Genomic DNA, 12604 nt, shown 5'->3' on the forward strand with positions numbered 1-12604 from the left:
AACCAGCATGGCTACCACAGCACTCTGCAGCGATACACCATCCCATCTGATTTGTTCTTAGTGGTACTGTCACTTGTTTTTCAACAGGACAATGACCCAAAACACACCTCCAGGCTGTGTAAGGGCTATTTGATCAAGAAGGAGAGTGGTGGAGTGCTACATCAGATGACCTGGTGTTCACAATCCACCAGCCTCAACCCAGTTGAGATGGCCCAGAGTTACCTCTGCTGCAGAGGATAAGTTCATTAGTTACCAGCCTCAGAAATTGCAGCCCAAATAAATGCTTCACAGAGTTCAAGCAACAGACACATCTCAACATTAACTGTTCAGAGGAGACTGTAAATCAGGCCTTCATGGTCGAATTGCTGAAAAGAAACCACTACTTTTTATTTAACATTTATTTAACTTGGTAAGTCAGTTAAGAACAAAATTCTTATTTACAATGAAGGCCTACACAGATTTCCACGGTCTACTACTGAAGGACACTGATAATAAGAAGAGCCTTGCTTTTGCCAAGAAACACGAGCAATGGACATGAGACCGGGGGATTTTTGGTTCCAACCGCAATGTTTTTTGAGACGCAGAGTAGGTGAACGGATGATCTACACATGTGGTGTTCCCACTGTGAAGCATGGAGGTGATGTGTGGGTGCTTTGCTGGTGACTCTCTGATTTATTTCAAATTCAAGGCACTCTTAGCCAGCGTGGCTACTACAGCATTCTGCAGCGATATCCCATCTGGTTTGCCAACACACCTCCAGTCGGTGTAAGGGCTATTTGACCAAGAAGGAGAGTGATGGCGTGCTGCATCAGATGACCTGGCCTACACAATGACCTGACCTCAACCCAATTTGAGATGGTTTGGGATGAGTTGGACTGCAGAGTGAATGAAAAGCAGCCTATTGCTCAGCATATCTGGGAACTCCAAGGCTGTTGAAATAGCATTCCAGGTGAAGCTGTTTGAGAGAATGCCAAGAATGTGCAAATCTGTCATCAAGGCAAAGGGTGGCTACTTTGAATAATCACTTTTTTGGTTACTACATGATTCCATGTGTTATTTCATAGTGTTCATGTAGAAAATAGTAAAAATAATGAAACCCTTGAATGAGTAGGTGTGTCCACATTTTTGACAGGTACTGTATGTAAATAAAGTGTTTTGTTTTAAATGTTTTATGTGCAACAAATTATGAAAACCTGTTTTCACTGTCATTATGGGGTGTAGATTGAGGGGAAACAATTTTATCCATTTTTTAAAAAGGCTAATGTAACAAAATGTGGAAAAAGTCAACTGGGCTGAATTCTTTCCGAATGCACTGTAGATACTGTGCTATGAGGAACAGTTTGAGAGAGTGGAAATACAAGTGTGTGTGTGTGTGTGTGTGTGTGTGTATTGCAATATGAGGAACAAGTTCATGCTTCGAATAAATGCACAGTATGCAATCAGCTGGCAGGATGCCATTCATCAGTATTCACTGTTCTCTCCACAGCCGTCCCATGGTGATAGTGCAGCTAACCCAAAGGTCCTCAAGTGGATGACCGACCTCACCAAAATCCGCAAACAGTTAAAAGGTAAGAGCAGTCTCTGTCTGCATGGTTGTGTTGGGGGGAGTGGGAGGGTGCTTGGTTCCATGGCAGGGGTGGGGTTGGTTGGGTTGGACTCAGTTTGGCAGGTAAACTTTTGTGCCATCCTGTTCCTCCCCTGGGCAACCTGGTCCTGCCCTGACCCGCCTGCCTGACTGCCCAGTCCAGTGGTGGCGGAGCTGGGTCAGTCTCATCAATGCATGGGTATTACAGTACACACCAACTGTGGTTCTAACATAATGGCCTTCCCTCACTGTGTTGGTCCATTGTGAAAGTCCCCCCTCATCCATCTATATCAATTCCATTTGAACACCCCCCCCAATCGGGAGATGCAAAGCCGAATAAGTGTCTCTCTCTTCTTTAAAATTCTAAAACCGGACGTCCCCCAACTGCAGGAAGACAGCATCTCTTTCTCAAAGGGTCCCTGAGGCACCAGGCGGTGCTTCAGTCATACAGACGCCACCAAACCTCCTCCACCTCCGCCCCGAACACACCCCATTTTACACTTGCACGTCCCCTCACTGCCTCTAAACAGACACCCTACCTATGTAAGTACATTAACAGCAGTAAGTAGAAACCAATACTTCCAACTGAAGGTAGACTCTCTGTTCTTTCTCTCTTCTCATAGCTCTCTCTCTCTCGCTCGCTCTCCCTCTCAATTAAATTCAAAGGGCTTTATTGGCATGGGAAACATATGTTTAAATTGCAAAGCAAGTGAAATAAACAAAAGTGACAAAAATCCACTGGTAACACAGAAGCACATCCCCCAGTCTGGTTTGGCAGTATGTCATGTAGTGTAGTAATTTGGGTGTAAATCCTGCGGCGAACAGGGTGGGAGTCTCTAGCCAGAGTGTGGAAGCTGGATTCCAACAGTTATTATTTTGAATGGATATGGTCCTTGAGAACATGCCTTTTGGAACATTGTAAAATTAATTTAGTGCAGACTGACTGGTTTATTTGATTTGCTGCTCATTCATCCGTATGCTCCTGTGGCTTTAGACAGACCTTTAGCAGTGGCTAGTCTGGTGTGTTTGTGTCTGTGGACATATGGTTGATTGTCAGGGCTATCCCCTTTCTCTGTCTCTGGTTGACAGACAGGAGGACTCATGGTAGCTGCAATAGCAGCCCATCAAGATCCTGTATGTCCACTGTTACTAATGTTAATTAACCCCTCTGTTCCTCAGTCATCCTCACGTTTCTTCTCTTTACCTCTCTCTCCCACTCAGATGCCAAACACAAGGAGGCTGAGCTGACCCCTCAGACGCGGCCACGCAGCAACACCTTGCCTAAGAGCTTTGGTTCCACCCTGGACCAGGCAGGCCACGATGTTGGTGGAGAGGCCAAGGGCCACCAACCCACCAGAGAGGAGACACTGAACCTCATCCAGCGCCGCGTCAAAGGCAAGAGAGAGGACGACGGCTGGCCAGAGGACACCAAGGTGAGACGGGGGAAAAATACACTATCTACAACCAGGTAGTGAACAGAGTTCTGTCCTAAAACGTAATGGTCCCTGTGATAGCTGGAAAGCTAGAGCAGACAATTTATGGAATGAATGTAAAAAATTGTTATTTCCCTGTAGAAAATGACCAAGGAACAGCTGTCGTGTGAGAAGACGGTCCTACAGAAGAACCTCCTGCACTATGAGGGACTCCATGGTCGACCTGTGACCAGAGAGGAGAGGCTGGTGGTCAAACCGCTGTACGACCGCTACCGTCTGGTCAAGCAGATGCTCACCCGCGCCAGCATCACCCCCATCATCGCTTCCCCCTCCAGCAAGCGACGCAACCACACCCTGCAGCCCATCATCGAGGGAGAGACTGCCCACTTCTGTGACGAGATCAAGGAGGAGGAGGAGGGTGAAGTGGAGGAAGAGGAGGCCACATCCAAGGAGGAGGAAGAGAGCAGTGTGGAGCTCCAGAGCTTGGGGTCAGAGGTGATCATGGCTCTAGACCCAGTGTTCCAGCCCCAGACCAGCTCCCAGAGACACAGAGACAGCCTGCTCATGCCCAAGATGGAGGAAACCTCTGGGAAACTGGCCCTGGACCTGCGCCTGTCCAGCGCCAACGCCTCGTCAATGTGAGCACACACACACACACACACACACACACATCACATCTGCATGCCACTACACTCCATTCACAACAGCCTCCTCATTGCTCAATAATCTGGCACAGTCACCAGTGTAAATCTGCCATGTAGTTTACTACACACAAAACTGCACATCCAATTCCGAAAACGTCAGCCGTGGAGGTTAAATGGGCTCTAGCTCTGGCTGTCATATGACGTGTATTTAAAGCACCTGGAACAGGGTTGATGGCTATTAGAGGAGCTGGTCTGAGGAGTGTAAACTGGATAAGGCAGTAAATCTAGCTAGGGGCGTGAGGGAGCACATAGCCCCGGGCGGCAGGGTAGCCTAGTGGTTAGGGCGTTGGGCCAGTAACCAAAAGGTTGCTGGATCGAATCCCCGAGCTGACAAGGTAAAAATCATTCGTTCTGCCCCTGAACAAGACAGTTAACCCATACATAAATATAATCAATTTAGTCTGCTCTGTCAAATATCAAATCATAGACTTAATTATAATATAATAAACACAGAAATATGAGCCGTGGGTCATTAATATGGTCAAATCTGGGAACTATCATTTGTAAAACAAAACGTTTATTCTTTCAGTGAAATACTGAACTGTTCCGTATTTTATCTAACTGTAATGTAACTTGCTGTTACATTGCACAACCTTAAATGTTATTTCATAATTATGTAAAATTCTGGCAAGTTAATTACGATCTTTGTTAGGAAGAAATGGTCTTCACACAGTTCGCAACGAGTCAGGCGGCCCAAACTGCTGCATATACCCTGACTCTGCTTGCACTGAACACAAGAGAAGTGACACAATTTCCCTAGTTAAAATAAATTCATGTTAGCAGGCAATATTGACTAAATATGCAGATTTTTAAAAATACACTTGATTTTAAGGCATTGATGTTTATGGTTAGGTACACTTTGGTGCAACAACAGTGCTTTCTTTGCGAATGCGCTTGTTAAATCATCACCCGTTTGGCGAAGTAGGCTGCGATTCAATGATAAATTAACAGGCACCGCATTGATTATATGCAACGCAGGACAAGCTAGATAAACTAGTAATATCATTGACCATGTGTAGTTAACTAGTGATTTATGTTAAGATTTGAATTTTTTTATCAAATAAGTTTAATGTTAACTAGCAACTTACCTTGGCTCCTTGCTGCACTCGTGTAACAAGTGGTCAGCCTGCCATGCAGTCTCCTCGTGGAGTGCAATATAATCGTCCATAATCAGTGTCCAAAAATGCAGATTACCGATTACGAAAGCTTGAAATCGGCCCTGACGATTTTAATCGGTCGACTACATATAGATATCTATACAGTACCAGTCAAAAGTTTTGACACACCTACTCATTCAAGGGTTTTTCTTTATTTTTACTATTTTCTACATTACATCAAAACTATGAAATGACACATATATAGAATCCATGTAGTAACCAAAAAAGTGTTAAATACATTTTAAAATGTTTTAGATTTTTCAAAGTAGTCCCGCCTTGCCTTGACAGCTTTGCACACTTTTGGCATTCTCTCAACCAGCTTCATGAGGAATGCTTTTCCAACAGTCTTGAACGAGTTCCCTGCTTTTCCTTCACTCTGCTGTCCAACTCATCCCAAACCATCTCAACTGGGTCGAGGTCTGTGGATTGTGGACGCCAGGTCATCTGATGTAGCACTCCATCACTCTCCTTCTTGGTCAAATAGCCCTTACACAGCCTGGGGGTATGTTTTGGGTCATTGTCCTGTTGAAAAACAAATTATAGTACCACTAAGCGCAAACCAGATGGGATGGTGTATCACTGCAGAATGCTGTGGTAGCCATGCTGGTTAAGTGTCCCTTGAGTTTTAAATAAATCAGTGTCCCCAGCAAAGCACCATCACACCACCTCCTCCATGCTTCATGGTGGGACCACACATGCAGAGATCATCCGTTCATCTACTCTGCGTCTCATAAAGACACGGCGGTTGGAACCAAGATTTCCACCGGTCTGTCCTTTGCTCGTGTTTCTTGGCCCAATCAAATCTCTTCTTCTTATTGGTGTTCTGTAGTAGTTAGCATTTATTTGGGCTTCAATCTGAGGTGCAGTTAACGCTGATGAATTTATCCTCTGTAGCAGAGGTAACTCTGGGTCTTCCTTTCCTGTGGCGGTCCTCATGAGTCAGTTTCATCATAGCGCTTGTTGGTTTTTGCGACTGCACTTGAAGAAACTTAAAAATTTCTTGACATTTTCCGGATTGACTCACCTTCATGTCTTAAAGTAATGATGGACTGTCGTTTCCCTTTGTTTATTTGAGCTGTTCTTTTACCAAATAGCGCCATCTTCTGTATACCACTCCTACCTTGTCACAACACAACTGATTGGCTCAAACGCATTAAGGAAAGCAATTCCACAAATTAACTTTTAACAAGGCACACCTGTTAATTGAAATGCATTCCAGGTGACTACCTCATGAAGCTGGTTGAGAGAATGCCAAGAGTGTGCAAAGCTGTCATCAAGGAAAAGGGTGGCTGGCTACTTTGAATAATCTCAAAATTGATTTGTTTAACACTTTTCTTTGGTTACTACATGATTCCATGTGTGTTATTTCATAGTTTTGATGTCTTCACTATTATTCTACAATGTAGAAAATAGTAAAAATAAAAACCCTTGAATGAGTAGGTGTCCAAACTTTTTGAATATATATATACATACACACACACACACACACACACACACACACACACACACACACACACACACTGTGTTCTGCATTTCATTCTGTGATGAAACCCCTGGTTGAGATTGTCATGGTGACCCCTCCTGTACAGGCCTGAGCTCCTGGAGCAGCTGTGGAAGGCCCGGGCTGAAAAGAAGAAGCTAAGGAACACCATCCGCCAGTTTGAGGATGAGTTCTACCAGCAGAACGGCAGGTCGGTACACACACACACACACAAACACACACCTACATACAGTGCATTCGGAAATTATTTAGACCCCTTGACTTTTTCCACATTTTGGTAGCCTTACTTTTATCCATTTTAAAATGCTTTTGTCCCTCATCAATCTACACACGATACCCCATAATGACAAAGCGAAAACAGGTTTTTATAAATGTTTGCAAATGTATTAAACATTAAAACAGAATCACCTTATTTACATAAGTATTCAGATCATTTTCTATGAGACTCGAAATTGTGGTAAATTAATATAATTTAAGGTCCCACAGTTGATCGTGCATGTCAGAGTAAAAACCAAGCCATGAGGTTGAAGGAATTGTAGAGCTCCTAGACAGGATTGTGTCAAAGCACAAAAAATGTCTGCAGCATTGAAGGTCCCCAAGAACACAGTGGTCTCCATCATTCTTAAATGGAAGAAGTTTGGAACCACCAAGACTCTTCCTAGAGCTGGCCGCCCGGCATAACTGAGCAATCAGGGAAGAAGGGCTTTGATCAGGGAGGTGACCATGAACTCGATGGTCAGGGAGTTGACCAAGAACTAGATGGTCACTCTGACAGGGCTCCAGTTTTCCAAATGGCACCTAAAGATTCTCTGGTCTGATAAAACCAAAATCAGCTCTTTGGCCTGAATGCCAAGGGTCACGTCTGGAGGAATCCTGGCACCATTCCTACAGTGAAGCATGGTGGTGGCAGCATCATGCTGTGGGGATATTTTTCAGCTGTAGAGACTGGGAGACTAGTCAAGATCGAGGGAAAGATGAACAGAGCAAAGTACAGAGATCCTTGACGAAAACCTGCTCCCGAGCACTTAGGACCTCATACTGGGGGCGAAGGGTCACATTCCAACAGGACAACGACCCAAAGCACACAGCCAAGACAACACAGGAGTGGATTTGGGACAAGTCTCTGAATGTCCTTGAGTGGCCCAGCCAGAGGCCGGACTTGAACCGGATCGAACATCTCTGGAGAGACCTGAAAATAGCTGTGCAGCGACGCTCCCCATCCAACGTGACAGACCTTGAGAGGATCTGCAGAGAAGAATGGGAGAAACTCACCAAACACAGGTGTGCCAAGCTTGTAGCTTCACACCTAAGAAGACTTGAGGCTGTAATCTCTGCCAAAGATGCTTCAACAGAGTACTGAGTAAAGGGTCTGAATATTTATGTAAATGTGATATTTCAGTAGTTTTATACATTTGCAAACATTTCTAAAAACCTGTTTGCTTTGTCATTATGGGTTATTGTGTGTAAATTGATGAGGGAAAATAATTGAAACTATTTTAGAATAAGGCTGTAGTGTGGAAAAAGTAAAGGGGTCTGAATACTTTACGAATGCACTGTACAGGGATGCTGAAGCTTTAGTACCTGCGTCAACCCCACACCGTGGCAGATGAAGCGCATGGGATGACTAGTTGAGTTGTCTCAGACAGTGCTCCTGTCTTATTTACTACAACAGTTACTTTGTTTATGACGCATTAGACAACCGGCACGTATCAAACTGGTGTCTCAGGCCTTCTCCATTTCCCTCGACAGGAACGTCCAGAAGGAGGACAGGCTACCCATGATGGACGAGTACAAAGAGTATAAACGGATCAAAGCCAAACTGCGCCTGCTGGAGGTGCTCATCAGCAAGCAGGATTCCTCGAAGTCTATCTAGAGCGAGAAGTCTGAGGGAGGCCACCCTGCTTCCCTCCATCCACCTGACTGAAGGTCCCCCATCTCACCACGGACTGACATGTCACCCCTACATGGCCCCTCCATTATCAACCATCATCCTACCTGCACCCCTGAGAGACGGCACAGCATCCACCGTATCTCACTACTGTCTCCCCAAAACCACCCATCAGATTCTGCCATCCCCAGCTAATGTTCAGTGTAGGCTTCTTTCTAAGGACTCTGATGAAGAGACCTCTTCATCCCACCAGTCAAGACTCGACACACCCTTTTGATTTCTTTCTACCTGTTTCTTTCAGAGGAATTCCCTCTTCCTCTTTAGAGTTTAGTGTTTGTTTAAACTTAATTTTTTTCATTAACTTCATGTATGTTAGGATTTCTCAGTATGAAAAACTATTTAACAGGAGCGTGTAGTGTGTTGTAGTCGCCTGGCCACAAAATTAACTCACTCCCCCAGAGCAAGGACACTGCTCATTCTATTTCCGATATTGATTCAGTTAACCAACTCCACTGTCATCATTCAACACTAGGATGTTTTTTGTGTTGTCTTGAGTGAGATCTTTTTGGAAAAAGTAATTAATGTATGTTTTCTTGTACATAAATATTTACACATGTTGGATGTTACAGTATGTCATTTTTCTTTAATGAAGAGATTCTCTCAAGTTTGAAAACAAACTTAGTTTTAAGTGTCTTATGCTATTCCAATTGTTCTATTATTACACAATTGCCACTATGGAAACTGAGCGAGTTTTATCAGTTGGGACTGGTTGTGCTCATCCTTTCTGTTGTTTTAATATTCAGTCATCACTGAAAGGAGTTTGACACACCAGGTGGGCAGGACAGCCAGTTAGGTTCATCACTTAGCATTGTTACCTTAACCATCTCCATTTTGGCAATAAGGCTGGACTGCTTGACTTTAGTCACTTTTATGTCCCAATTTCTTTTACTTATAGGCTTTCAATTGCAGAGTGGATCTTTGCGAGGTGTCTTATTGAGTTGTCTCTGATCTAAAGCTGTTCCAACTGCATCAGTATTATGCTAAATACAGCATATGGCAGTGTTACGGCGGGATGACACTGGTTGGTGAAGTGTATGGGATATGTCCCATATTGAGCCAGAGTTTTTGGCCAGGCAATGTAGAGCCAGGTCATTGTCAGGTCCTGGGGAGTTGTCTGAACACAGAGCTCTGAGAAGGCTTTACCACAGCCAAGCAGAACCAATAGCACCTCGACCCCTGTCATCAACAATTTGACCCTGTCCCTATATATCCCAAAGTTCCTAAGGGCTTCGTTCGAAAGGTCACATGCAACTACAACAGAATCATAGTGATGCATGTTGGGAATGATACTGGGGTGTGTCTGGTCTTTTGGCGTCAGGCCTCCTGCCTGCCATTCCGTAGATATTATCGACCCCAACCTTTTGACCCCTAGCTAAACTAGCAGTCACCCCCGAGGCAGCCTCACATCACTATCCTTCAGAAGCTATCTGGACTTGACAAGACCAAGCAGGAACTTTGTCTGTTCAAATGACTAGTTCTAGTCCTGGCGATAAAATACACAAACCATTTAAGATCTGTTGTAGACTAGATGCCTACGCACTCCTTAGGGCAGGGTGGGGAATTACCGCTGTATGCTAGTTGTCCAGGAATGGTTTGGAATGAGAAGACATCCCCAGTGGCACTGACTTTAAAGATCTTCATCTGTTTCAGCAGGTAGAATAATGTCAGACCAACACACCCAGAATGACGGAATCTAGCTTTGCCTGAAGGACGTTCGCGCTGAACCAGGAGTTTGGCCTTCGTCTTCGTCTCTCACAGTCCTGTAACCTTTGTTTTGAGTTGGCAGGGTTTGGTATACTGTATGTACGGGTGGAGAGGTTCTAGACGTTATTTGCACAGCATTCTGAGAATGCAGCCCTTGTTTTGTTTATAGATTTGTTCCTTTGTTTTAGAAGCACAATTTATATGGAAGGATGAACGTCAGATTTGTATTATTTTGAACACTTTTGACCCGTTTACTTTCTGTGATGTTCAAACATTATTTTTTTTATTTGATTTTTTATGACCATTATTTAGAATAATCTTTTTTTGTAACCTTTCACTAATACTTCTATACAGTGTAGAATCTCTATTGGATAGGAATCTTCAGTGTTTTGTATAAGCTAGACTGTAGTTGGCTTGCATGGCAAAGATTTGTATTGTTTCTATTTTTGTGCCATGAAGATCGAGCAATAAATTAGCGTTGAGGCCTGTATCAATGGAATGTGGGGCCTTGTTAACCCTGTATGTGCATTTTCTGAGTATACGGCTGATTAATGTTTAATCTATTAATGGAACTAACTGTTTTCTACCTTGCAGACCAACCCATGAAACTGTCACTTGACTATAACTGCTGTGAGATTTCCACTGCGACTCAGTTTTCTTTCTGCTAAACCAGCATTTTAATATTTTTTGTTGTCAGCATAATGTTGTTTGGGGCACTGCTTAAACCAAATGTAACAAGATTATCAATATGGAGGCACATTTGGACCGAACTTTACGATTTATATTATTTAAAAAGGAAACGAGTGAAATTGGTCGATCAATTTATTTCCATGTCTATTTCTCAAGGGCTTTTTTACTAGATGATTTTTGCATTGTGCCTGTTCATAGTCCCATGCCATCCCACGCATGTTTGTTTTTCTGACCCAGGTGGGCCGGTGGCAGGTTGTATCAACTGACCAGCCAATCAGCAGCTGGCTCCCAAAGCTTCTATCTGTGGACCTGTGTTTTACATCTGTACTGAACAAAAAATGTAAAAGCAACATGTAAAGTGTTGGTTTCAAGAGCTGAAATTAAAGATCCCTGAAATGTTCCATATGAACAAAAAGCTTATTTCTCTCATGTTGTACATTTGTTCCTTTTGCCAAGATAATCCATCCACCTGACGGGTGTGGCATATTAAGAAGCTGATTAAACAGCATGATCATTACACAGCTGCATCTTGTACTGGGGACAATAAAATGTCACTCTAAAATGTGCAGTTGTCACACAACACAATGCCACAGGTCTCTCGTTGAGGGAGCGTACATGGCTTATGTTAGAGAAATGAACATTAAATTCTCTGGCAACAGCTCTGGTGGACTTTCTTGCAGTGGTTTTAGAGAATTTGGCAGTATGTCCAACAGGCCTCAACCGCAGACCACGTGTAACCACACCAGCCCAGGACCTCCGTATATGGCTTCTTCACCTGCGGGATCATCCGAGACAGGACAGATGATGAAACTGAGTATTTCTGTCTGTGGGGAAAAACTCATTCTGATTGGCTGGGCCTGGCTCCTCAGTAGAAAACAAAATGGATTTTGCATGACTGGACAGGGGTGTAGTCATTGTTGGGCATAGGCCCACCCACGGCTGAGCTCCTGCCCAGTCATGTGAAATCCATAGATTAGGGCCTAGATTATTTACTGATTATATGGAGTGTAACAGAGTAAAATCTTTTATTTTTGTTCAGTATGTATATGTTTGAATACTTGTTTTCCTTTATTTACAAATTATGAAGTAAAATCAGAAATGATGTACATTAAAATGCATACAAAAATAAAGATTCTAATTTCCATGCCTTTTTGCTGAAGTTGTCATCTTGGGGAAAGGTTACATTAACCAGATATAAATACATTAGCTTTATTGAAAAATGTACTGCAACGTATAAAGCCCTGTATCCATGCAACAACTAGGTGCTTTACTGTCCATTGAGTCAGGTGAAGGCTATTAAGAGCTGAAATGTGTTTTTATGGAGGCCAGAGATGTCTGTGAGGAGAGGGTGACCATGACCCGGCCAAATGAGAGGAAAAACTCTGCAGGGAATGGAGGTCAGCACGCAAGGCCACTGTTGGAACCAGCTTAATCTGTGATATATTACACCAGAAGCCCCATTTATACCTGTTTTTAACATGTGTCCTTTGTCCGGATCTTGCCCACATTTTCAGGTAGGTGTAGAAAATCAAAAGACACATTGTGATCTGATTGTGATTAGATCTTACTGACCACCTCTGGATATCTTACAAGTGTAGACAGATTTGGACAGAGAAACCATTTAAATCATCATTATCCACCTAAAATCATTGACAGATGGCACCATTGACTGATTACATCAATACATTTCTTACAATAAATCAATATTATTTTGAAAGAATAGCTGTGAAATAATTTGCATAAAGGAAGGGACCAGGATATCTGGTCACCATGCAGACACAGTGGATGGAAAACAAACACTTTTTAATACCATGCATAAACACATTTCAAGAAATGTGGGCACAATCAGAATGTAGACAAGATCATGACAAAGGATCCATTT

General features: G+C 43.3%; 1 protein-coding gene across 5 annotated transcripts in view; it reads left to right on the plus strand.

The window, feature by feature from the left end:
• LOC112256053 (protein FAM13B) overlaps positions 1 to 11866 on the plus strand; it is a 63150-nt gene extending 51284 nt beyond the window's left edge. For 4 of the 5 annotated variants that reach the window (XM_024429003.2, XM_024429001.2, XM_024429002.2 and 1 more), the window contains 6 exons: positions 1487 to 1568; positions 1976 to 2128; positions 2807 to 3018; positions 3160 to 3656; positions 6469 to 6570; positions 8130 to 11866. In XM_024429003.2, the coding sequence (XP_024284771.1) occupies positions 1487 to 1568; positions 1976 to 2128; positions 2807 to 3018; positions 3160 to 3656; positions 6469 to 6570; positions 8130 to 8253 (1170 nt within the window). In that variant the 3' untranslated portion in view covers positions 8254 to 11866. The remainder of the gene's footprint in view (positions 1 to 1486; positions 1569 to 1975; positions 2129 to 2806; positions 3019 to 3159; positions 3657 to 6468; positions 6571 to 8129) is intronic. The other variant, XM_024429005.2, reaches the window with a different exon arrangement.
• The last annotated feature ends 738 nt before the right edge of the window (positions 11867 to 12604 follow it).

This window comes from Oncorhynchus tshawytscha, linkage group LG08 (genome assembly GCF_018296145.1).
Source record: "Oncorhynchus tshawytscha isolate Ot180627B linkage group LG08, Otsh_v2.0, whole genome shotgun sequence".
Taxonomy (NCBI): domain Eukaryota; kingdom Metazoa; phylum Chordata; class Actinopteri; order Salmoniformes; family Salmonidae; genus Oncorhynchus; species Oncorhynchus tshawytscha.